At 43.7% G+C, this 27,274-nt stretch overlaps 1 protein-coding gene across 3 annotated transcripts in view; it reads left to right on the top strand.

Moving 5' to 3' along the window:
* Positions 1-27,274, top strand: part of MTUS2 (microtubule associated scaffold protein 2) — a 411,436-nt gene that overhangs the window by 360,569 nt on the left and 23,593 nt on the right. For all 3 annotated transcript variants that reach the window (XM_060191674.1, XM_060191673.1, XM_007522394.3), the window contains one exon: positions 12,738-12,952. In XM_060191674.1, coding sequence (XP_060047657.1) covers positions 12,738-12,952 — 215 coding nt within the window. The remainder of the gene's footprint in view (positions 1-12,737; positions 12,953-27,274) is intronic.

The raw sequence follows: 27,274 nt of genomic DNA, 5'->3' as shown, positions 1-27,274 counted from the left end.
GTGTGTGTGTGTGTGTGTGTTACAGCTTCTCTTCTACTCATCTGCCTGCCATTGGACTCTTGGGTTGTTTCTGACTATTGTGAGTAGAGTTACAGTGACTGTAGGTGTCCATAGGTCTTTTCAGTTAGCTTTGTCTGCATCCTTTGGATAGATTCTTGGGAGAAGAATCGCTGGCCCATGTGGTAGATCTATTTTTATTTTTTTGAGAGTCTTCCATGTTTGCCCTAGAGACTGGACCAGTTCACATTCCCACTAACAATGCACCAGGTTCCACTTAACTGTCGCACTTGCCCTAGGAGTCACGACCCTGTGCAATCCCCACGTGGCCAGCCAGTTAGCCCCCCGCCCCCAGGAGCTTCAGCTGATAAACTCCAGCCTGTGTCAGTTGTTCACGGCAGCCCCTACTCTCACTGGAGCTCTTGGAAGGCATCTCTGACTTAGTTCTTGTGACAAGCAATAGTGTTAACTACAAACGACTGCAAATCTTTGATGAAATAGCCAAAGCATTCCCTTGCCTTCATTCATGTAAGCACTAGAAGAAGGAACTCAAATGTGGCTCTCCACTGTTCTCTACTGAAGGCCCCTGAGAGCTTCTTTGGGCCAGTCTGGGCCACTCTTTCAGCACAGTAGGACCCTGCTGACACAATACAGAATCTCACTGTCCACCCAGGTGCTGTGGTGTGTTCAGAGGGCATCACTGGCAGCACTCTCTCGAGTGAGAATTTCTTGGAATTCACTTCAAGAATCACCTGCCTTTTGCTGACACGTGGCCCCACCTGACCCACTCCTTATTTGTGGCTGGAGATTGTCACTCCATGTCTCCATCTCTGGTGTATATGTGCTGTGGGGCCAAGCCTTCTCTCTTTCTCCAGCAGGGCAGACAGTGCCCTTGGGCTCTTCACCATGCCCAAGCCGCAAGGTGGGGCCAGGGACCACAGCATCGATGTCTCCCTCATTCCTTTTAATGGCCTGTTCCCTGGGAACGCAATATTTGGAACCAAATACACAGGAAGCATGATTACACACCACTCTTCTTCTTTTTTATTTTATTTATTTTTTTTGCCTCCAGGGATATCTTTGGGACTCAGTGCCTGAACTACAAATCTCCTGCTCCTGGGGGATATTTTTTCCCTTTTGTTACCGTTTATCCTTGTTGTTGTTATTATTATTGTTATTGCTGTCGTTGTTGGATAGGACAGAGAGGAATTGAGAGAGGAGGGGAAGATGGAGGGGGGAGAGAAAGACAGACACCTGCAGACCTGCTTCACCACTTGTGAAGTGACCCCCTTACAGGTGGGGAGCCAGGGACTCAAACCAGGATCCTTAACGCAGGTCCTTGCGCTTTACACCATGTGCACTTAACTTGCTGCTTCACCGCCCGGCCCCCAACACCACTCTTCTTGTGTGACAGTCTAAGTAGTGAAAGTGCAGCACTTCATAGACGCCCTTTATGGCATGAGTTTGGGATCCCCTAATCATCTGTTTGAGGGATGTGTCTCCAAAACTTGACATGTTAGTGTATTTCAAAGCACTGCCTTCATCAGAAACTTTACTTGTTATAGAACATTCAAAACTCCTCCCAGCTGGAAAATTTAGTTCCTGACTCCCACCCCAGCCCCTTACACCTGTTTAAAAGGCAGACACTCTGGAAGGAAAGAGGCTGATGCCAGTTAGACTGTTGACCCTCTGTAATCATAGATTCAAACCACACGAGGCCTGTCTCCCTTTTTACAGCTGTGGTTTGCTGTGGTGTGGGGTGGTGGGCTGTAAAAGCATTCCACACTTGTAAGCATGTAGGATGACTGAGTCCTTCCCATTTCTACTCTTGCTTCAAACTTTCATACTCCACCATCAGCCCATTCTTTTATCTTTTCCTGACGTCATTATCCAAAAGGCCATAAAGAGACAGAATGGCCTGTGCAGGACAGCATGTTTCTGAGACGCACTATGCTTCCAATCACTGTGTCCAAGGCTTTTCTCATGTATTGGCGCCCCCTGGTGGACACAAACTCCCTAACAAATCACTGCCATCAAAGACAAAAATTATCCCCATGTAATTTATCCAAATGGAAAAACAAACAAACAAAAACTTAGCAATATATGAGCATCAATTGTCCAACAGCAGGATTAGGATACTGCACATGAGAATGTAAATGGTAACATGTTTGGTAGGAAGATGGAAATAATTTTAAGAATATTAACAATTCACATCCCTGCGATGCCATTGAAGGAGTGAGACAATTGAGGATGTGTAGTGGTGATGAGTATTTTCTTTGTGCTATGGGGTTGTGAATGTTTTTAAAATGCTTACTTATTAGTTAGATAGATAGACGGAGAAGACAGAGAACCAGAGCATCTCTCTGACCCTGGAAAGGCCAGGGATTGAACATGGGACCTCATGCTTGAGAGTCCAAGGTCTTATCCACTGCACTGCCTCTTGGGCCACCCAGAGAACAATCAGTCTCTTATCTATCTATCTTTCTATCTCCCCATCTTTCTCTCCATCTTTCTCTCTATCTCTCTCTCCATCTATCTCTCTCCTGTTAATATTTCAGTGTAACTGTCAAAGATTGGGGTGCTATAGAATAATAAACTAAATATATATAGATAAAAGGATTACATTTTTACCTTGAAGAGTGATCATCAAGGGGCCCAGTAGTGATGCACCTGGTTGGGTGCACATGTCTCAGTGTGTAAAGACCCAGGTTCAAGCTACCCGGTCCCCACCTGCAATGGGAAAGCTTTTTTTTCTCTCTCTGTCTCTCTCTCCCTTTTCTATCACTCCCTTCCCTCTTGATTTCTGGATGTCTGTCCAGTAAATAAAGGTAATTTTAAAAAATTTAAGAGTGATCAAAATGAAATAAGGAGAATATGTTTGTGAAATAACAATTCTTTGAAAATCATGTCTGGTAACATAGCTTTACTTGAATATTCTACCCAGCAAGTGCTTTCAGAACTCAATAAAAATATTCTCATAACTGGAAATTTTATTCCTCACTCATACATAAGCTTTCTTCTTCCTTAAATGTGAAAATAATAAGTGTATGGAAATGTAGTTATCTTTGACAAGGCCAGAAATGAGCTCTCATCCCCATGTAGAATGACACCTAATACTCTAAATTTTAAGAAAGGAGAAGAAGAAGAAAAAAGAAGTCTCTTTTATCTAACTGTGTACTCTCTTCCATTAGTATGGGATATTGGGCTAGTAGTGGATATTCGATTTCACTAAGGCTTCACAGCAAAGTACCCTCCGGGGGGGTGGGGGGGAGGCTTGAATGACACAAAGACATTTTCTCACCGTCCCTGAGGCTAGAAGCCTGAGATGAAAGTGTTGGCAAGTTAGGTTTCTTCTGAGGCCTCCCTTCAGATGTTGGTTTTTCCAAGTCTTCACATGCTGTCCACTGCACAGGAGTCTGTGCCCTGACCTCTTCCTAGAAAGACACCATCTGTTTTGAATCACAGCCCAACCTAATGGTCGTAATTTGCCTCTGTAAAAACCCTGTCTCCACAGGAGGGAGTAGGGCTTCAATATTTGTACTCTATGATGGGGTGACACACTTGATTATAACTGTGACTATTACCTTGGTTCCACTTATCTCTATACATTGTCATTTCTTCATTTAATGTTTTATAATAACTTGTCTTGTTAAGAGCTTGTAATTGTCCAAATATTTCAGTGTCCAATGAAAGACTGTCAATAATGCCATTCATTAAGTTTTTATTATAAGCTACTGAACTGTATCTGTCTCTTCAGGTTAAGTCCGGTGCTGTAACCCTTGATCTAGGCTGCATCTTTGGGAAGCCAATAAAAAGTTGTGATTATTTTAGAGACACAGGAACAGTTGTTTAAAGGAAATTAGCAGACTTGTGGAGCTTCATCCTGCTCCCTTAGGAAGTATAGCTGAAATTAAGCTTGTTATACAAATGATTCCACAATGATTTCAATTTCTTTGTGGTGGTAGATTGGTACCTTTTTATTCTATATGTCTAAGAATGTTCTAAATAGGCGGCTAGGTGTGGGGGGGTCACCTAGCTAAACAGATACATTACCATTTGCAAGGACTCGAGTTTGAGCCCCTGCTCCCCATCTGCAGTAGGGAAGCTTCATGAAAGTGAAGCATGTACTGCAGGTGTCTCTCCATCTTTCACCTTCTGTATGCCCCTCCTTCCCTTAATTTCACTCTGTCCTATCAAATAAAGAAAAATGAAAACAAATTTAAAATCTTTAAACAAAGAAGAATGTTCTAAATTACTCCTTTAGTATTATTTTATGTGTGTTAACATATATAAACAATGAGCATATTCCTACACACGTGTCATTTTAAATTGATTTTTAAGTTATACAACAAATTCTAAGCCTGCTTTTGCTTGTCAGACACAAGCTTATGAATTATGAGTGTCATAATCTCTTCGTCAGTCATCGTCCTCTTATTTTAGAGATTAGTTTCTCGGTATTTGTCTCACTATATATCACCAAACACTTCCACATTAATAGGACTAAAGAAAGAAATTAGAGGGAGATTCCAGGTGCTTCCTAATGCTGTTCAATCAACTTGCATTAATTTCTGTCTGCAAAATGCTGGAATAGAAACACAAACATTTCTTAGAGGCAAAGGGGTTTTTCTTTTTTAGTTTATTCATTTTTTATTTGATGAGACAGAGAAACTAAGAGGGGAAGGGAGGTAAAGAAGGAGAGAGAAAAAGACACCTGCTTCACTGTTCATGAAGCCACACACACACACACACACACACACACACACACACACACACACACACACGAGGACCAGCGGCTCGAACCCAGGTCCTTGCGCTGTGTAACATGTACACTCACCCAAGTGCACCACCACCTGGCCCCAGACTTTTTACTTCTCTGGGTATTCCATTATTGAAGTTTTACCCCTCCATGGCTTGCAGCATGGAGATTATCATTGACAGAATAACTATCATCTCTCTTACATGCAATAGCAGCTGGGAATTTAGGGTTTAGATCTGTGTATGAGAAAAAGTGACTACATTTTAAAAAGCAAAACTGAGCCCAGCCATTTTGATTCATTGAAGACAGTTCAAGGACAGCTCTGGGGTGGAAAACAGTTATCTATGAACCCCAAACAGAATGCTGGGTCCACAAACCACTCATGTCATCCCTGACCTAAAACAACCACAAATAAGATAGAAGAGTCATGGTCTTTCTGAGCACTGGCTACTGTAAGCTTTTTGCTTTTGTGTGTATTTTTGTTCTTTATTTTTTTATTTTTTATTTTTTAGAGTTTTTAAAAATATTTATTTATTTACTTATTCACTTTTGTTGCCCTTGTTGTTTTGTTGTTGTAGTTATTATTGATGTTGTCAGTCATTGTTGGATAGGACAGAGAGAAATAGGGAGAGCAGGAGAAGACAGAGAGGGAGAGAGAAAGATAGACACCTGCAGACCTGCTTCACCGCCTGTGAAGCGACTTCTCTGCAGGTGGGGAGCCAGGGGGCTCGAACCGGGATCTTTACACTGGTCCTTGCGCTTTGCGCCACCTGCGCTTAACCCACTGTGCTACCGCCTGACTCCCTATTTTTGTTCTTTATTGGGGGAATTAATGGCTACAGTCAACAGTAAAATACAGTAGCTTGTACATGTGTACAAACGTTTCTCAGTTTTCTACATAACAGTTCAGCCCCCTCTAGGTCCTTCTTTGCCATTATGTTCCAGGACCTGAACTCACCTCACCTCTCCCGCGTGCGCGCGCGCACACACACACACACACACACACACACAATCTTTCACTTTGGTGCAGTTTGTATGTTTTTTTTTTTTTTTAACAGGGCACTGCTCATCTCATGTATATAATGGTGCTGGGGATTGAACTTGATACCTTTCATGCCTTAGGCATGAAAGCCTTTTTTACATAAGCACTGTCTATCACCCCAGCCCATATTATAAGCTTTTCACTGATCTTCTCCTTAATTAAAACTTCAGAAATTTGCATTTCTCTGAAATGGTTTTGCTTATAAAGCTTGCAAACACATCATAAAATTGTATCAAATACCCATCGTTAACAGGTGTTCTTGCTGCACTGAGTCCTGTAACTTGAGCCCATGAACTCTAGAGACAGTGGGATAGATAAAGGCATAGACAGAAGGAGAGAGAGAGATTTGCATCCTGTCTTTTCTGTTTAACAGTATGTAATAGTATATCTATCTGCATGTGATCTGCTTGTAACAGCATTAAAATTTTCATTCTACTAAAGCACAAAGGAGTTTACCTAATTTTGTAATTTAAATGTTATTGAGATTGCTTTATAAAATCATCTTGCAATTGTGCAGCATTCTGATTCAGTATCTGTATATTGAATTACACACATAATCACCACCAAAAGTCTAGTTCTCATCCACCAGACAATAGACTCCTTCATCCGTTTTACTCACATCCCCAGACCCCCTCTTCTCTGGTAACCACAAATCTCTTCTCTATGTACATTTCATATATTTACTTGTTACCTCTACTCCACCATATATATAATTTAGCCTATATTAATTAATTTATCATCATTTATGTATTTAGCCACAATGTTTGCCCAAAGCAAATCAAACAGTAGCAATCATCCTTGACCAAGCCTTTTTTATGCACTTCTGGGTTTTTTGTTTGTTTGTCTATTTGTTTTTGTCACTGGAGCTTTACTTCTCCAAGCCAAATTTTTTCAGAGAAAGAGAGACCAACAAAGACAGTGGGAGAGAGGGAAAGATACCACAGCACCAGTGCCATGGGGGTCAAGTTCAAACCTGAATCCTGCATGACAAAGCAAAGACACTATCCAGGTGAGCTCTCTTGCTGGCCCTGCACTTGTGTTGTTGTGGGTTAAAAGTTCTTTGTCATTTTTTTTAAACCAATGTAACTAATTTGTTTTTATTTACTTTACATTTTCAATTTCTTCCTCCATCTAAACAATATTCAGCTTATTACCTCCTTGGTTTCCTGGAATTAAATATCTTAACACTACCACATAATTTCCTATGCAAAATAAATGCCCAACACTTTTTATTTTATTTGAGTTATATCTAGAATCAAAAAGTAGTAACAGTGGCTCATAAATTACATTATGGTCCCCTGACTGTGTGTGTGTGCGTGTGCGTGTGCGTGTGTGTATATGTGTGTGTGTGTGTGTGCATGTGTGCGTGCACGTGTGTGAAACAACATAGTGGTAGAGGTCTTACTGCTTTTTCTGTTTTGCTAGTTATCTTTGTCATTGTTATACAGCATTTTAAAATGATAATGTGACATTTTCTTCTATGAAACCATGGAAATAATTTCCATGTGATGTCACATTATTTCCTGATTGTGTTTTAAATCTTTTGAGGTAGTTCCTAAGCCAGACAATTTTCCCATTTAAAGTATATAGTTATGTTCTTGTGTTTTTAGTATGTCCACACAGTTGTGCAGCTATCACCATCCGTAATTTATAACAAGGGATCGTCCCCAAAAGAAAGCCCTGTGCTCCTTAGCTGTCACCTTCTAACGCTCCCATTCATTAAACCTTATGAGATGTTGTTGAAGTGCAGGTCAGCTTATCAGTAATTTCCCATCAGTGCCCTTTGAATGCCAGTTTTCTCATATTCCCCCTAAATTATCAGAATGCTTCATCTTTTTAATCCTTATAGATAAAGTATTTCTTGCGTCAGTTTGCATGTCTTCTTTGTATGTGTTAATACATTTATGTGTATTCTTCCAGTATTTAATCAGCAGTAGTGCCGACCTGCTGTTCTAACATTTCTTGGTCATGTGTGTATTCTCTCCGTGTCCTGCTTTGCAGATTGGTTCTAAACACAAGCAAGTATGTTATTACCACCCCCTTTGTTTTGACTCACCTGCCAATGCACACTACACAGAGCAAAGTTAGTTGACTTGAATTACAGAATAAGAGCCAACCTCCAAAGAGACTTCAGGCACCTAGAGCTTTCCTGGGGGCCTATTGCCTGGGGCTCTGTGCATTCCCTGTGGACACCCACATTCTTTTCTGTGGGATGACTTTGCCCCCCACCCCCACCCCAGTGTAGGCCAAATTATAGTTTCTCTGCTTACCTCACATTGATTTTGTTTCACTTGATCAACCACTATTTGTTTTGGTATTTTAATAATGATATGCAAGATTATAGGGTTATAGGTTATAGTTCCACAACAAATTCACCACCAAATCAAGCACTGTTTGTCTTGTATTTTATTTATTTTATTTTATTTTAATGTAAGAGAGATAGAAAGGCCAGAGCATGCTCAACTCTGGTTTAGGGTGGTGCTGGGGATTGAACCTGGGACCTCAGAGCCTCAGGCATAAAAGTCTTTTTTTTTCTTTTTTGCCTCCAGAGTTATCACTGGGGCCCAGTACCTGCACTACGAATCCACTGCTCCTGGAGGACTTTTTTCCCCCATTTTTGCTGTCCTGGTTGTTGTTATTATTATTGTTGTTGTTGGATAGGCTAGAAATCGAGAGAGGAGGGGAAGACAGAGAGGGGGAGAGAAAGATAGACACCTGCAGACCTTCACCACTTGTGAAGCGACCCCCTGCAGGTGGGAAGCCAGGGGCTCAAACCGGGATCCTTACTCTAGTCCTTGTGCTTTGCACCACATGTGGTAAACCCACTGTGCTATCATCTGACCCCCAGGCATGAAACCATTATGCTGTCTCCCCAGCCCTTAAGCCCTGTTGTTTGTTTGTTTGTTTAAGATTTATTTGTCTTAGAAAGATAGAATACTGAGGATCATATTCAAAGTTGGGAAACAAACCTGAAATCTCGTGCTCATTAAGTTTGTTATTCTACTCACTGCATCTAGGCCACCATCTACCATCAACCTATTTATTTAATGTATCTATCAGCATCATCTCAGCATATGGAATGTTTAGAACTCAAACTTGACGCCTTGGACTTGCAAGTCCTACACTCTACCACGGAGCCACATTCTTGACTGCAGTCACTATATATATATTTTTTTCCCAGCTGAGTATTCCACGGTCTTCAGTCTGTTAAAACCTTGCTATTGTGGTCCAGGAGGTGGCACAGTGATAAAGCTTTGGACTTTCAAGCATGAGTTCGATCCCCGGCAGCACATGTGCCAGAGTGATGTCTGGTTCTTTCTCTCTCCTCCTATCTTTCTCATAAATAAGTAGAATCTTAAAAAAAAAAACCTTGCTGTCCCAGAAGGGTCTTCATATACCTAGCCCATGGATTTTAATAGCATCTCTTCAATAGCTGAAGCCCACAGTGGAGATTCTTTGGAAGAAGCTGGAGCTCTGGTAAAGCCTGTGGGGGTTGGACTCCTGGGAACTGGCATTTCCTTGCTGCCCTGAACAGGCCTGAACGACATCAGCCACCAGCTACTGCTGGGTTCTTTCCACAGGGCTCCCAGGGGCTACAGATAAGGTACACCCTCAGCCTACCTCACCACCCAGGGACCAGGAAGCCTCAGACCCACTCTGTAATTCCTGATGTGTTACTAATTAGCAAGCGAGCAAAATGCCTTCACACCACCTGTTAAGCTCAGTGTACTCCTGCACTCCCAGCAAGCTGCCCGTTGGACAGGCCTGGCCTAGCAGGTTATTACCAGCATGTGAGCTGCCAGCCTATACATGCAGACACTCACTCACCCAACCTACCTGACATCCAGTGGATTGTTTGTAACACCCTCTGTTTTACAACACAAACCTTTTTAGTATAGTCATGCAGAAATCAGTAGCGTCCATAGGTTCCCATGTTTTTGTTTTGTTTTTGCCTCCAGGGTTATCAGTGGGACTCTGCCAGCACTATTGCTCATGGCAGCCATCTTTTTGCCTTTCCCCCCCCTCTATTTTATTTGATAGGACAGAGAAAAATTGTGAGAGGAGGGGAATATAGATGGGGGAGAGAAAGATAACTGCAGAACTGCTTCACCGCTTGTGAAGCAGCACAGTTGCAGGTGAGGAATGGTGTCTCAAACCCAGGTCCTTGGTCATAGAACTATATACACTTAACTGAATACACTACTACCCAGCGCCCATGTTCCTGTGTTTTAATTGTTTTGATAAACAAAGAAGTTCCTTTTAATGAGGGTTATCCAAATTTGCTAACATTCAAACAGAAGAGCACAATGCCACTTCTGTGATGTCTGTCAGACTGGCATGGCCTGAATCTGATCATCAAAGGCAACAGGCTGTGATCTCCCAAGGTGCCTGGGGCCTGGGTGTCAGGGAAGGATCGAGGAACTGTCTCAGTCTGGAAATAGGACAGCTACATGATGCTGCTTAGGATTCAGATTGTTTTTTCCCATTATTCTTCTCCTTCTTCTACTACTTCTTCTGCTTCTTCTGCTTCTTCTTCTTCTTCTTCTTCTTCTTCTTCTTCTTCTTCTTCTTCTTCTTCTTCTTCCTCTTCTTCTTCCTCCTCCTCCTCCTCCTCCTCCTCCTCCTCCTCCTCCTTTTCCTTCTTCTTCTGAGAAAAGCACTGTGAAGCTTGAATGAGTCTGAGCCTGTTGTGTCAGTGGTTATTTCCTGACTTTGGGAACTGCTTGCTTATGTGGGAGAATGTTCTTGTCTGTAAAGAGTACAGAAAGTTCTCACTTAGTGCAGTCCATAGACTTTGCTAAGTTACTTAATGCATGAAAGCATAAAATGAGGCCAATTTTACCATAGGCTACTAGGTAGGTGTAAATAAAAGTTGAGTCCTGGGACATCCTTGGTGATGAAAGCCTCACAGCAGTTGTTTAGAACATAACCCAACAGAAGACTTTTCAAGGAGTTATTGCTTTTTTCTCAGCTGCCTTTAGATCGCTGGTACACGGTGGTGATTCAAAGCAGAGGATTTTCCAAGTCAGCTTGTTTATTGTTTTTAAATTCTCTACAAGCACAGTATTCAAGAACTGCCAGCATCTGGTCTGGACAGCGCCCACCAGCCCCCTCAGCTCACCCTGACTGCACTAGCACGTCTTGCTAACAACTTTGCCAGGCTGCACCAGAATCCTCCTCCAAGAAGGGATGAGACCTGAATAGAGACGTTGCAGGCAGTGGGGGCCAGTTTGACTGCTAGGCAGACCTGAGTCTACACACCATTCACACAAGGAGGAGGCACCTCTGCAGTGTCCAGCTAATCCATGTCATTTCACCAGCAGGGATTGTGTGTGTATTCATCATGCTAAGGGACTTAGAGCCAGTATGGCAAACAAAGCTTGAACTAGCTGTCTCTGTACGTGGGCTAGGGCTTCTGAGTAGGGTGCTGCAAGTGCTCAAGGCCATAGCAATCTTGGAATGTAGACTGCCCTCACCCCACTCATGTGCCTGCTCACTTAGTGTTTTTCCTACATCAGGAAAATGAACCCAGGGTCTCATGCTTGTGTGATGCCACCAGAGTGACATTTTTTTTAAGTGAGAGAGACCTCAGCACTATTCCACCATCCAGCACCATTCATGGTGCTGCCATATGGTGTCAAGGTTTGGATGGGGGCCTCAGCATAGTAAGGCCCATACTGTACTGGGCAGCCCCTGCTGGCTCCATCTTATCTATTTTCTTTTCTTTTTCTTTTTCTGCCTCCAGGGTTATTGCTGGGGCTCGGTGCCTATACCACAAATCCACTGCTCCTAGAGGCTATTTTTTTTCCTTTTGTTGCCTTTATTATTTTATCATTGTTGTGGTTATTATTGTTGTTACTGATGTCATTGTTTTTGGACAGGACAGAGAAATGAAGAGAGGAGGGGAAGACATAGAAGGGAAGAGAAAGACAACTGCAGACCTGTTTCACCACCTGTGAAATGGCCCCCCTGGAGGTGGGGAGCTGGGGGCTCAAACTGGGATCCTTAACACTGGTCCTTGCACTTTTTGCCATGTGCGCTTAACCACTGTGCTATCACCCAACTCATTATTATTATTATTTTATTTTTATTTTTACCAGAGCACTGCTCAGCTCTGGCTTATGGTAGTGTTGGGGAACCTGGGACCTCAGAGCCTCAGGCATAAAAATCTTTTTGCATAACCACATGCTATCTTCCCCTACCCCATTCTGTTTTAAAGTAAGTGGTAATGTCTCCCCAGCTGGAAGCTCAGAGTGGGGAGCTTGGTAGCACTGTCTTTGTAGAATATGTGTGTGTGTGTGTGTGTGTGTGTGTGTGTGTGTGTGTGCGTGCGCGCTTGCGTGCAGCTTTACCTCTGTGAGTATAATCAACTCCATTTGACCCAAACATAGTAGATTGACAAGGTGTTCTCCTTGGAAGCGGTTTGCAGTTGCAGCAGCGATCTACACAGAGAAAGTGGTCTGTATCCAGCAGCCCTGGGGGAGGCACACCTGCTGAGGTGAAGCAGCTGGGGAGAAGAAACAAGGAACACTGGCCCTTCCTTGCTGCTGCTGTCTCCTCTCCTGCCAGCGCCTAGTGAAACATTCTTGACCTGGGCTTTTGCTCCAGGAGCTCTCGGCCATCCAGAGTGTGCCCAGGAATAAACTTTCAGCTCATGTCCAGTATATTTGACAGCTGTGTTCCTGGGCCCCCAGAGAGCCCAGCAAGTTGCTTCCACTGTTAAGGAACGGTGCCCAGCAACCCTGGGGGTTGGGTTTCAACTCACATCTGGGTTCTGTGGTTCGGATGAAAAGTAGCCCAAAGGAGACCAAGCACGTTTATACTGACCGCAGACGCTGCAAAAGCAGGAGAGCCTCACCCTGGACTCCCCCTAGCAAGATGCTCAGAGCAGGCCTTGTCTCACCTCTGGCCCAGGTCTTATGCGGTGTTCTCTCTCCCCAGCCTTCAACACAGCAAAATGCGAGAAACTGCAGAAGGAGAAGGAGGAGCTGGAGAGGCGGTTCGAGGACGAGGTGAGGCAGCTGGGCTGGCAGCAGCAGGCCGAGCTGCAAGACCTGGAGGAGCAGCTGCAGCTGCAGTTCCGGGCGGAGAAGGTGCACCTGCAGGACGAGCACAACGCCCAGCTGCTGCAGCTCCGCTGTCAGCACCAGGAGCAGGTTGGTGCCAGTGTGTGAGTGTGCTCGGGGCTGCTTCTCTGGGCCAGGCAGGAGGTGGGGTGCTGCTGCCACCAGGGGGCCTGTTTGGTGGTGAGCTTCTCCTCATCCCCTCCCCAGCCACCTGCCTTCTGTCTGTCTGCTCCAGCCACTCTGGTCTCTTTCACTCTGCCTCCCCTCATCGTGAAGCTATAGCACTTGCAGTGCCCTCTGCCTAGAATATCCCCGCTATATGGCCCATGGCTCCCTTTCTCCCGAGGTTGTTGCTGTGAAACCTTTCCCTGTGCAGCATTACAGCACCTCGCCTACCACATGCACCCCGTGCTGTTGTATCACTATCCTATTAGAGAGACCACTGTGGCTGGGGGCTGGGTGGTAGATGGTGGCGCACACACATACACACACACACACACACACACACACACACACACACACACACACACACACACACATTACTATGCAGCAGAGTCTGGGTTCAAGCCCTCAGTCCCCACCTGCTTAGAGGCAGAGCTGCAGGTGTCTCTCCTCTCCACTCTTCCCTTCCCCTTCTCTCTCTCCTCCCCCCCATATATATATATATATATATATATATATATGAAAATGGAAGCCAGGAATGGTGGCATCATGTAGGCATGAGCCCCAGTGATAACTCTAATAGCAAAAAAAAGAAAGAAAACAAATTTCACTTTGGCATCATATTTAATCATCCCTGTATTTACGAAGGAGTAAGGGGAGGGTGGGAATTCCCTTCTAGCCTGTCTTAGGTGCCTGCACGGCTCTTAACTCTATGCACCAGCTCATACGGTTCCTCACAGTGACCTTCCTAAGCAGGTAATACCATGTTACCCCCATTTTACAAATAAGAAAACCCAGAGCTAACATTCAACAACTCGCTAGGCTTCCTGGGTGGTCACGGAAAAGCCAGAGTTGAGCTGGTCTGACTCCAGGGCCCAGCTTCTGAGCTCTGGGTGAAAAGGTCTACCAGGCTCATTGCTAGCTCTCTGCACAGAGCAGCTCACTGTGCATTTGCCAGACGGAGGCTTGAAAGCTACAACTCAACCTCAGCCCAGCAGTAGAACTGGAAGGAGTGATGCATCCAAGAGACGGCTGGAGAATGAATTTGGGGGTGCAGCAATGGTGGGGGTACTACAGTAGGGCAGCAAGGAGGAGCAGCCTTCTCCCCACAGCCACTGCCTTGTTCATGACCAACCCATGTTAGTGTGGCTGTGAGGCCATCGAATCCAACAGGAAGCTGATGCTGCTTCCACAGCCCTGTTCCTGTCTCTCCCCTTCTGTCTGCTGGACTCCTTCCCACCGCCTGCTTGTGACATCCCTGGGGAAGGTCAGCACTCAAGTGGAGGGTGCCCTTCAAATCCCGGTAGTGATGTTAGTAGTAACAGTATTTATATATTTATTATTTATTAGAGATAGAACTCAAGAGGGGGATGTCGGGTGGTAGTGCAGTGGGTTAAGCACAGGTGGTGCCAAGTACAAGTACCGGCCTAAAGATCCTGGTTTGAGCCCCCGGCTCCCCACCTGCAGGGGAGTCGCTTCACAGGTGGTGAAGCAGGTCTGCAGGTGTCTGTCTTTCTCTCCCCCTCTCTGTCTTCCCCTCCTCTCTCCATTTCTCTCTGTCCTATCCAACAACAAAGACATCAATGACTGCAACAACAATAAGAAAACAAGGGCAAAAAAAAAGAAGAAGAAGAAGAAAAAAAACAAGGGCAACAAAAGGGAATAAATAACTAAATATAAAAAAATCTTTAAAAAAAAAGAAGTCAAGAGGGAAGGGCAGGAGGGAGGGAGACATCTGCAGCATTACTTCACTGCTTGTGAAGCTTTCCCTCGCAAGTGAGGGCCAAGGACTCGTACCCTGGTCCTTGTTCTGCATAACATGTGTGTTCAAACAGATGTACTACCACCTGGCCCCCTATTATGATGATGATGATGATGATGATGATGATAGATAAGTAGATAGGTAGGTAGGTAGGTAGGTAGGTGGATGGATGGATGGATGGATGGATAGATAAAGGATGAAAGAGACCACAGTACTGAAGTTCTCTCCCATGGGATGGGTGCCAGCAATGGCAAAGCAGCACACTATCTAAGTGGGCTGTTTCGCCAGCCCCTCCGAGGTTCTTTATCATAAACAGCTGGGGCTGAGCTGCCTCCAGAGAGGCCTCCTCAACACTGATGGTCCCCAGGGCCTGTGAGTCACGGGGCCTCAGGAGACATTCTGGAGTGGAGGACGCACTGGCTGTGGGCGGCAGGCTTCAGCAGGCGAGCACTTTGTCCTTCTCCTTTGCTAGAGGCCTGTGGAAACCAGACACACTGTCTTCTTGAGGTGGCTCAGATCGAGAGACAGGGAAACAGAATACCGTCCAGCTAAGGTTACCTACTGGTGCTAAGATTAGAAACTGAACCTTTGATGACCGGCCTCTTCTGCTGGATGGGCAGAGCTGCCAGCACTGGGCATCCATTGCTCTGCTGTCTTTGGGCTTAGCTGTTTCAGGCCCAGGGGTATCCCTGCTGCAAGTGTCAGTGTGCTCTGGGCCTCTTCAGTCGACACCAGGGCTCTTCAATCCAAGTTTTATGTAAAACATTTTTTTTAAGTTTTATGTGGCATCAGACATGTGATACACTTAGGGGTATCCTGGCCTGTTTTCTGTCTTCTTCTATCTCTTTCTCTCTTCCTCTCTTTGCTTCTTTCTATCTTCTTTTCTTTTCATAAGAGAGGATGAAAAATAGAGAGGAGACATCAGAGCACTGCCCTGTCATCTATGGAGCTTGCTGGTGCTACCCATGATGCTCCTTTCTAATGTCCAGACTCCAGCCCAAGGTCTCCCACATAGCAGAGCTGCTAAGTGAGCTGTCTCTTGAGCCCTGCAGGTCTGACACTCTGCTCTGACTCAAAAGGTACCCACTTGAGGGCTGGGTGGTGGCGCACCTGGTTGAACACACGTTACAGTGCACAAGGACCCGAGTTTGAGCCCCCAGCCCCTACCTGAAGAGGGAATGCTTTGCAAGTGGTAAAGCAGTGTTTCAGATGTCTCTCTGCCTCTCTCCCTCCCTACCTCCCCCTTCCCTCTTGATTTTTACCTGTTTCTATCCAATAGATAGATTTAAAAAAATTGTTTTAAGGTATCCACTAATGGGGACAGGGAGGAAGAAGAGACTATGTTTCTAGGGAACCCTCTGAGAGAAATACTCTCTCTTCTCCTTTAAGCTGAGACTCAGAAGCTTTTTGGAAAGCTTATCCTGGGAGGAACTGAAAAGAAAAAAGTTTCTGCTGTTCCCATTGAATAGTGAGGTACAGAAGCTCTCTAGGTGTGTTAAATAGTGCTCCATTTTATGAGGGTGCTGAAATCCTGTCCTTGATTTTCTGTGAGGATAACTGAATTATTTATGTGTTCATGTGCTTGTGCAGAGAATACTTGGGAAACCCCCACTTACACCAAGCGTCAGAACAGGATGCTAAAAGAAATGGGAGAGCTACAAAACGTGGGCAGAGACCAGGGGACATTCAGAGAGGAGTCCCATAAGAAAGAGTCGATGTGGGGGCCAGGTGGTGGCACACCTGATTAAGTGTGTACACCTGCAGGGGGAAGCTTTACAAGCACAACAACAGGGCTGCAGGTCTCTCGATTCCTCTCTCCATCTCTTTATTTCCCTCCCCCCTCAATTTTTATCCATCTTATCAAGAAAACTAAAAGAAGGAGGGAGGGGGTGGGGAAGAGAGAAGTGATGTGTTTGAGAGTTTATCTCTACCTGTGAAGGAATGAGGGGGTCCAGGTGGTGGTGCACCTGGTTGAGCATACATGTTACAGTGCATAAGGACCCGGGTTCAAGCCCCTGGTCCCCACCTGCAGGGGGAAAGCTTTGCGAGTGGTGAAGCAGTGCTACAGGTGTTTCTCTGTCTTTCTCCCTCTCTGTCATCCCCTTCCCTTTCAATTTCTGGCTGTCTCTGTGTAATAAGGAAATAAATACAATTTTTTAAAAAAGGAATGAGGGACAGCTTCATTGCAGAGTAGCTCCTGACAGCTTTATGTCCAAGTAAGTCTTTCCTGTGGAAACCCATCGACTTGAGGATTAAATGAGTCTAACCTGTTATTCACACCCCTGAGTCTGCTCCTGCTGCTGGGTGGTGGCGGTTAACTGACCTCCAGCTTCTCCAGCTGAAAGCATGCAGACCGTGGATGAGAAAAAGGGGGTGGGCCCAGAAGGTAACTCACCCAGTAGAGTGTGAGGACTCAGGTGGGTTCAAGCCCTGAGGACCATATGGGAGCACCATGCAAGGGGAAAGCTTCACTAGTGGTGGGATAGTGCTGTGGTGTCCCTCCTTTTTCTCAGTCTCCATCTTTAAAAAAATGAAGAAGAATCTACTAGAGTAGTGGGGTCCTAAATGCACAAAGCCCAGCAAAAACTCTGGTGACAAAACAATAATAAAACGATGATGATGATGATGATGATGATGATGATGATGATGATAATGATGGTAATGATGATGACTTTAAAGGAAAAGATGAACTGTTGGGGCTGGGCAGTGGCACACCTGGTTGAGCTCACACATACAGTACACAAGGCCCCAGGTTCAAGCCCCCGTCCACAGTCTTCACCTTCAAGGGGGAAGTTTCATGGGCAGTGAAGCGTAGGTGTCTCTCTGTCTCTCTCCCTCTCTATCCCCCTTCCCTCTAAATTTCTCTCTGTCCTATCAAATAAATTTTTAAAAAGTTAAAAGAAAAAAGATGAACTGTGAACATCAGTTAGCATCAAATTTTAGATACAATACATGTGCGTTGTTTTTAATTACTTTTATTTGTATTTAGTTTTGGTTTTTTTAAGAGAGAGGTAGGGAGAGAGTCAAAGAGAGCAGAACATCAAAGCTTCCTTCAATATGGTGGAGCCACACAAGCTGCCCCATGCACCTGGCCAAGCAGCACACTATCCAAGTGAGCTATTTTGCCAGCCCTAAGTGTGTATTGTGTAAGGAGGAAGCAGGGGCTCCAGTCAAGGCTGCCGTGGAGATCAACATGGTCTGTGATTTACTTATCCTTGTGTGACTTTCCAAACTCCAGGCTTCCTCACGGACTCATTGTGGGCTTTCACATTACATCAGTCTGCCCTCTCCTCATACCCCACTGCCCACTGCCAACATATGGGGTTTCCTAAGGCTTGACTCACGCTGGGAGTTAGGACAGGACAAGCTCTGATAGGCTACACAGCCTCCCCTTGTCCATTCGAGCCATTCACTTCCCTTGAATGCAGAAACACATTTGGGTATCACTTGAGGAAATCTGAACAGAGCAGCCCTCCTCATCTTCATCCCACAGTAATCAGATCAGGATTACTGAGTGGGGCAAACTCCCCAGCACCTACAACTAACTGCCGGTGTCGTGGGAGATTCAGAAACTTGTTCTAGCAGGAAGTTTTCTTGTTTGTTTGGTTGGTTGGTTTTGTTTTTTTATTTGTTTTTTAAATATATATTGGGGGTAGTAGCGCAGTGGGTTAAGCGCACTTGGTGCCAAGCACAAGAACCAGCATAAGGATCTCACAAGGACTCCCCTGCCTGCCCACCTGCAGGGGAGTCGCTTCCCGGGTCTCTCCCCCTCTCTGTCTTCCCCTCCTCTCTCGATTTCTCTCTGTCCTATCCAACAACAACGGCAGCAATAACAACAACAATAATAACAACAACAGTGCTACACAACAAGGGCAACAAAAGGGAAAAGATGGCCTCCAGGAACAGTGGATTCACAGTGCAGGCACCCAGTAATAACCCTGGAGGCAAAAATAAATAAATAAATAAATAAATATTTGGATAGACACAGAGAAATTGAGAAGGAGTGGGGAGATAGAGGGAGAGAGAAAATTCAGAAGAGACCTGCAGCCCTACTTCACTGCTTGTAAAGCTTCCCCCCTGCAGGTGGGGATGTAGGACTTGAACTTGAATCCCTCAGCATTGTAGCGTGTGCATTTAACAGCTGTGCCACTGCCCAACCCTGGCAGGTTTTGGTTTTTATCACTAAGCTTACCACCAGGGTTCAGTGCCTTCATAATTCCACCCCTTCCAGAGCCCTCCCCCTTTTATAGCCAATAAAAAAGACAGAGAAGTAGAGAGAGGAGAGACCACAGCACTGCTCTAGGGTTCGTGAAGCTTCCCTCATGCTAGGGCTCCCATGTGGTGACTGGGGGGCTCTAACTCAGACCCTGGAAAATAGTAACATATAAACTCCACGAGGTGGGCTACCTCCCACGCCCAATTCTTGAATTTCTTAAGTGACTTTAAAGAGATGGCATGTGGGCCTGAGAGGTGGCTCACGTGGTCGACACACGTTACCGTGCGCAAGGACACAGGTTCCAGCCCCCTGGTCCCCACCTGCAGGGAGAAAGCTTTGCCAGTGGTGAAGCAGGGCTGCAGGTGTCTCTCTCCCTCTCTACCTTTCCCTTCCCTCTCCATTTCTGGCTGTCTCTATCTGATAGATAAATAAATAAAGATAATAAAAAGAAATAGGTGGCGTGGCATGGGTTTGATTTTCAAGTGTGATTATAAACTCTTAAGTACGAGCAGCACTCATTCCGTAGCTGATTTCATATTAACGGAAGCCGGTCTGCCAGAGCTTCTTTCCCTCAGAGCACCCGGAACAGATTTTCACTGTAAACACACGCCCGCTAGTTCTTGTCTCACTCCAAACACAGCCCCTTCTTAGCCCTGCTTGCAGACTTCCTTTTTGGAACGTCTTTGGCAGTTCTCCAAAGATACTCAGCTGGGCATTCAGTGATCAGACTTGTGATCTTTGAAGCTATTCCACCCAGATGCTCTGCAGTCTCACTGGCCCCTCCTTGTTCCTGAGGTCCCTGAGGTCTTTGTCTCTACACATGCCGCGTCCTCTGCTCAGTGAAGCCTGAGCAGCAGACTCCTCCTTCTCCATGGGGAGCAGTGATGCTCAGCCTTCAGAGATGACATGGGCTTTGTTTCATGCACAGGACATACTGCCTGCCCTTTCCTATACAAACTATTCCTTTATTTATTTTTCTAATATTTATTCAATTTGATAGCACAGAGAGAGATTGGGAAGTGGAGGGGAGGGGATGGGTGGTGGAACACCTGGTTGAGTGCACACAGTATAGTGCACAAAGACCCAGGTTCAAGCCTCAGGTCCCCATCTGCAGGAGAAAAGTTTCACAAGTGATAAAGCAGGGCTACAGGTGTGCCTCTGTCTCTCTCCCTCTCCGATTCTTTCTGTTTCTGTCCAATAGATAATGTAAATAAATAAAAAATATAAGAAAAGTAAAGGGGAGATGGAGAGGGAGAGAGACAGAGAGAAAAGGAGCCAGAAGTGGCACACCTGGTTGAGCAAAGACCCAGGTCAAGCCCCTGTTCTCCACCTGTAGTAGGGAAGCTTCATGGGCAGTGAAACAGCACTGTAGTTCTCTCATTCTCTCACTCTCTCTTTCTCTCTTTCTATCTCTCTTTCTCTCCTCTCTCTCTCTCTCTCTCTCTCCCTATCTTGCCCTATTCTCTTACCTTCTCTTTGTATCGAAATAAATAAATAAATAATTTTTAAAAAATAGAGCAAGTAAATTTGATGACTACATTTACCTTGAGATAGAGAGAGACCTGCAACCCTGCAGAGACCACTTGTGAAGCTTCCCCCTGCAGGTGGGGACTGGAGGCTTGAACCCAGGTCTTTGCGCACAGTAACATGCACTGATTTCGGTGCACCAGCACCAGGCCCTGAAACCACTCCTTTAAACCAAAGGTGGAGTTCCTGTTTTCTTTCCTTTTTTTTAAATTTTTATTTAAGAAAGGATTAATTAACAAAACCATAGGGTAGAAGGGGTACAATTCCACACAATTCCCACCACCCAATCTCCCTACCCCACCCCCTCCCCTGATAGCTTTCCCATTCTCTATCCCTCTGGGAGCATGGACCCAGGGTCATTGTGGGTTGCAGAAGGTAGAAGGTCTGGCTTCTGTAATTGCTTCCCCGCTGAACAAGGGTGTTGACTGGTCGGTCCATACTCCCTGTCTGCCTCTCTCTTTCCCTAGTAGGATGGGTCTCTGGGGAAGCGGAGCTCCAGGACACATTGGTGGGGTCTTCAGTCCAGGGAAGCCTGGCCAGCATCCTGATGACATCTGGAACCTGGTGACTGAAAAGAGAGTTAACATACGAAGCCAAACAAATTGTTGAGCAATCATGGACCCAAAGCTTGGAATAGTGGAGAGGAAGTGTTAGGGAGGTACTCACTGCAAACTCTAGTGTACTTCTGCTTTCAGGTATATATTTTGCAGTAGTTTACAGATACGTGTGAACATATGCTCTCTCTCACAGAAACTGGTGTATATCTAGGTTTTGGGACTTTGTTAGAAAGTGAACCACCTGAGATGGAATTAGAGTATACTGTGAAAGGAAAGGTCTCACCCGAGTAATGAAGCTGAAGGGTTGTCATTCCACATGTGAAGTCTCTGGACACAGTCTGAAGTGAAGCATGTTGAGGTGGCAATCGTTGTGTTGGTTAGGTTGTGATCGGCAGATGCAATATTATTTGATATGGATTGGGAGAGGCATACAGGAAAGTGGGCCCTATACAATGGTTCCAGGACTGGGGGAAGTAGAGGCTCTATAGTGGAGATGTGAGGTTCCTGATGTCTTAGGGTTCAAAAAGACAATCGATAGTTAATGTTATCATCACATTATTTGGTAATTGGGTTAACTTTGAGAAGTCCTTTTGTTAGGGTTTGCTGTACAGTACCCAGTATCTTGTATATAGCTGAGCTATTGGTTGCTTCTGATCTACTTGGTCTAGGCTTTTGAGAGAGTCTGCATATCAGTTACACAGCCTATATATTAAAAAGATTGAGTTTGTGTTTTGAAAAACTTCGAGACATACAATTAATTTTCCCCCTCTCGTATTAATTAACTAGTGATTTATATGACTACTTTTTACTAGGAGTGTACATAAACACCATTCCCACCACCAAAAGACTGTGACCCATCCCTCCCACCCACTCCCACCCCCCACTGGCCCAGGAAGCTGCATGTCTACCCCTCACCACAGGGTTTTTACTTTCGTGCCCTACTTACAATTTGGTCAGGTCCTGCTTTTAGTTTCCCTTTCAGATCTTCTTACTCAGCTTCTGTTGATGAGTGGGATCATCCCATACTCATCTTTATCTTTCTGACTTAGCTCACTTAACATAATTCCTTCTAGCTCTGTCCAAGATGGGTCAGAGAGGGTGGGTTCATTGTTCTTGAAAGCTGCATAGTATTCCATTGTGTATATATACCACAGCTTTCTCAGCCACTCATCTGGTGTTGGGCACCTGGGTTGCTTCCAGGTTTTAGCTATTATGAATTGTGCTGCTATGAACATAGGAGTACACACCTCTTTTTGGTTGGGTGTTATGGAGTCCTTGGGGTATAACCCCAGGAGAGGAATTACTGGATCATATGGAAGGTCCATGTCTAGCCTTGTGAGAGTTCTCCAGACTGCTCTCCACAGAGGCTGTACCAATTTACATTCCCACCAGCAATGTAAAAGGGTTCCTCTGTCCCCACATCCTCTCCAGCATTTGTTGCTGCTGTCCTTTTTGATGTATGCCATTCTTACTGGAGTGAGGTAGTATAATAGTGTTGTCTTAATTTGCATTTCTCTGACAATCAGTGACCTAGAGCAGTTTTTCATATGTTTGTTAGCTTTTTGGATCTCCTCTGAGGCGAATGTTTTGTTCATATCCTCTGCCTATTTTTAGATGGGGTCATTTGCTTTTTTGGTGCTAAGTTTTCTGAGCTCTTTGTATATTTTGGTGATTAGTTTCTTGTATGACATATGGCATGTGAAGATCTTCTCCCATTCTGTGAGGGGTCTCTTTGTTTATTTAATAGTTTCTTTGGCTGTGCAGAAGCTTTTCAATTTGATGTAGTCCCATTGGTTTGTTTCTGCTTTAGTCTTCCTTGCAATTGGGTTTGATTCATCAAAGATGTCCTTGAGATGTAGGTGGGAAACTGTTTTACCAATGTTTTCCTCTAAGTATTTGATTGTTTCTGGTCTGAGATCTAGGTCTTTGATCCATTTGGAGTTGATTTTTGTTTCTGGTGAGATAACGTGGCTGAATTTCATTCTTCTGCATGTTACAGCCCAGTTTTCCCAGCACCATTTATTGAAGAGAGCCTCTTTTTTCCATTTAATGCTTTGGGCCCCCTTATCAAAGATTAGATGTCCATAGGTGTGGGGATTTATTTCTGGGATTTCAGTTCTTTTCCACTGGTCTGTGTGCCTATTTTTGTTCCAGTACCATGCTGTTTTGATGATGATGGCTTTATAATATAGTGTAAGGTCTGGGAGTGTGATGCCTCCATTTCTGTTTCTTTTCCTCAAGATGGTTTTGGCAATTCTAGGTGTTTTCATGTTCCAGATAAATGATTGTAGTGTTTGTTCTATTCTCTTAAAGAAGTTTGGTGGAACTTTGATGGGTATTGCATTAAATTTGTATATGGCTCTGGGGAGAATATTCATTTTGATGAAATTTATTCTTCCAATCCATGAGCATGGGATATCTTTCCATTTCTTGGTATCAGTTTCTATTTCCTTGAGTAGTGACTCATAGTTTTCAGCATACAAGTCTTTCACTTCTTTGGTCAACTTTATTCCTAGGTATTTGATTGATTTTGCTGAAACAGTAAATGGGAGTGATTTCTGGATGTCTTCTTCTTCAGATTTAGTGTTTGCATAAAGAAATGCCACTGATTTTTGTACATTGATTTTGTAGCCTGATAACTTGCTATATTGCCTAATAACTTCCAGTAGTTTTCTGCTGGATTCTTTAGGTTTTTCTATGTATACTATCATATCATCTGCAAATAGTGAGAGCTTGACTTCTTCCCTTCCAATCTGTATTCCTTTGATTCCTTTCTCTTGCCTGATTGCTATGGAAAGAACTTCCAGTACTATGTTGAAGAGTAACGGTGACAGTGGACAGCCCTGTCTAGTCCCCGATCTGAGGGGGAATGCTTTCAGCTTCTGTCCATTGAGTATGATGTTGGCTGTAGGTTTGCTATATATAGACTCCACTATCTTGAGGAATTTCCCATCTATTCCCATTTTTTGTAGAGTTTTGAGCATGAATGGGTGTTTGATTTTGTCAAGGCTTTCTCTGCATCTATTGAAATAATCATGTGGTTTTTGGCTTTGCTTTTATTGATGTGGTGAATGACATTGATTGACTTATGGATGTTGAACCAGCCTTGCATTCCTGGGATGAATCCCACTTGGTCGTGATGAACAATCTTTTTGATATGTTGCTGTATCTGGTTGGCCAAGATCTTGTTTAATATTTTGGCATTTATGTTCATCAAAGATATTGGCCTGTAGTTTTCCTTTTTTGTTCTGTCCCTATCAGCTTTTTGTATCAGGGTGATGTTGGCTTCATAGAAGGTAGAAGGGAGTATTCCTGTTTCTTCAATCTTATGGAAAAGCTTAAGAAGTATGGGTACTAACTGTTTCCTGAAAGTTTTGTAGAATTCATTTGTGAAGCCATCTGGTCCAGGACTTTTGTTGTTGGGGAGTTTCTTAATAATGGTTTCAATTTCTTTGTCTGTGATTGGTGCATTTAGATTTTGTAGTTCTTCTTGGTGCAGTTTTGGAAAGGCATATGCTTCTAGGAATTGTTCCATTTCTTCCAGATTCTCTAGCTTGGTGACGTATAGTTCTTTATAGAAGTTTCGCAGGATTCTCTGGATTTCTGTGGTGTCAGTTGTGATATCTCCTCCATCTTTTTCAATTCTATTAATTTGAGTTTTCTCTCTTTTTTGTTTGGTGAGTCTGGCTAGGGGTTTGTCAATTTTGTTTAATCTTTCAAAGAACCAACATTTGGCTTCATTGATCTTTTGTATGGTTCTTTTATTTTTGATGTTGTTTATTTCTGCTCGAACTTTAGTGATTTCTGTCTTTCTGAATGCTTTAGGGTTCCTTTGTTCCTCTTCCTCTAAGTCCTTGAGGTGTGCAGTAAGGTCTTTCATTTGAGCTTCTTCTTGGTGTTTAATATGTGATTGTATGGCTATAAGTTTCCCTCTCAGTACTGCTTTAGCTGTGTCCCAAATATTTTAATAGGTTGTGTCTTCATTTTCATTTGTTTCCAGGAACATTTGAATTTCCTGCTTGAGTGAATCTCTGACCCAGTGGTTCTTAAGGAGTATGTTGTTAAGTTTCCAAATTCTGTGGCTTTTAATAATTGTCTGTTTGTTGTTAAATGTTAGTTTTACTCCACTGAGGTCTGAGAAGATACTTGGGATGATTTCAATGTTCTTGAATTTATTGATGCTGTCTTTGTAGCCTAACATGTGGTCTATCCTTGAGTATGTGTTATGTGGATTTAAAAAGAAGGTATATTCCAGTTTTTTGGGGTGAAGGACTCTGAAAATGTCCAAGAGGTCTAGTCTGTCAATCTCTTCATTCAATTCTCTTGTATCTTTGTTGATTCTCTGCTTTGTTGATCTGTCTAAGTGTGAGAGTGGGGTATTGAAGTCTCCCACTATTATTGTATTACTATTGATGTATTTTTGAAATTCTTTCAGTAAGTGCTTGACGTATTTAGATGGTCTCTCATTGGGTGCATAGATGTTAATGATTGTTAAGTCTTCTTGGCTGATTGATCCTCTAATCATTATATAATGTCCTTGCCTATCTTTTATTACTTTATTTAATTTAAAATCTATCGTGTCTGAGATGAGAATGGCTGTTCCTGCCCTTTTTTGTGGTCCATTAGCCTGTATGATAGTTTTCCATCCTTTCACTTTAAGTCTGTGTTTATCTTGTTGTGACAGATGGGATTCTTGCAAGCAGCATATGGTTGGATTATGTTTTCTGATCCATCCCCCCACCCTGTGCCTTTTGATGGGTGAGTTTAAGCCATTGACATTTATTGATATTATGGATTTAATGTATTGTAGTGCCATTGTTCTAAAAAACAATTTGTTTACTCTCATATATTGCCAGTATTATAGTGATGTTCTTGTTTAAAAGAGGTCTTTTAGAACTTCTTTCAGGGCTGGTTTGGTGATGGTTGCCTCCTTTAACTGTTGTTTGTCTAAGAAGGTTTTGATCCCTCCATCTAGTTTGAATGAAAGTCTAGCAGGATATATTATCCTTGGTTGAAACCCTTTTTCATTCAGGGCTCGATAGATATCTTGCCACTCCCTTCTGGCTTTTAGAGTTTGAATGGAGAAGTCTGCAGATAATCTTATGGGTTTTCCCTTGTATGTGACTTTTTGTTTCTCTCTTGCAGCCTTTAGGATCCTTTCTTTATCCTCACTTCTTCTCATTGTGACTATGATGTGTCTTGGTGTCTTCAGGTCTGGGTTGATTCTGTTTGGTACTCTCTGGGCCTGTTGAATCTTTATGTCCTTTCTGTTATTCAGGTCTGAGAAGTTTTCTTCTATTATTTCCTCTAGAATGTTTGCTTCCCCTTCCTCTCTTTCTTCCTCTGGCAGGCCAATTATGCGAATGTTACTTCTTTTGAGATCATCCCATATGTCTCTGTTGTTGTTTTCAGTGTCTCTCAATCTCTTTTTAAGCTCTTTCACCTCTTCGTTTTCTCTAACTCATCCTCTGTCTGACTAATTCTGTTTTCTGCTTCTGTTAGTCTGCTTTCCCTTGCCTCAGCTTCTTTCTTCATTACAGCTATTTCAGCTTTCAGTTCTCTAATTGCCTCAAGATAATCTGTATTTTCCTTGGGGGTCTCAACTGTTGTTTCCCTAATACTGCCATTCCTTTCCTCCAATGTTGTTTTCATTTCTGTGACTAAGAAGTTTATTGTTGCTTGCATACTTTTCTTATCTATGGTTACTTCTGGCTGATTTGTAGTTTCTTCTGGGCTCTTGTCTTCATTCATTGGAGTAGCAGTTTTATTTGTTTTTGATCTACCCATTTTTTTGATTTATGTGTTTCTTTTTTTATGCTCTGTTGTTCCTCAGCTGTTGTGTCTTGAGTACAAGCAACACTGTACTAAATACCTTTATGACAATTGCACTCACCAACATCAGGAATTACAGTAGCAACTGAAGCAACTATTGAAGCAGTTTAATCACTACCAGTTAGCCAAACAATTTCTCCAGTCCGTGAAAAAAATAGTAACCAAATCCCAGTGAAGAAGAAAGAGAAAAGAAAGAATGGATAGCAAGAATAGACAGTTATGCAAATCTACTATCCACTGTATATTCTAGGGGTAACAAGAGGGGAAAGGGAACTAGAGCAGAGATACACCCATAGAGAGTCCACTCTGAGTCAGATTTCTTCCCCAAAATAATTCACAAATTCAGAAAGGCAAAG

This window comes from Erinaceus europaeus, chromosome 5 (genome assembly GCF_950295315.1).
Source record: "Erinaceus europaeus chromosome 5, mEriEur2.1, whole genome shotgun sequence".
NCBI classification, from domain to species: domain Eukaryota; kingdom Metazoa; phylum Chordata; class Mammalia; order Eulipotyphla; family Erinaceidae; genus Erinaceus; species Erinaceus europaeus.
This window is presented reverse-complemented; position numbering and strand designations above follow the sequence as displayed.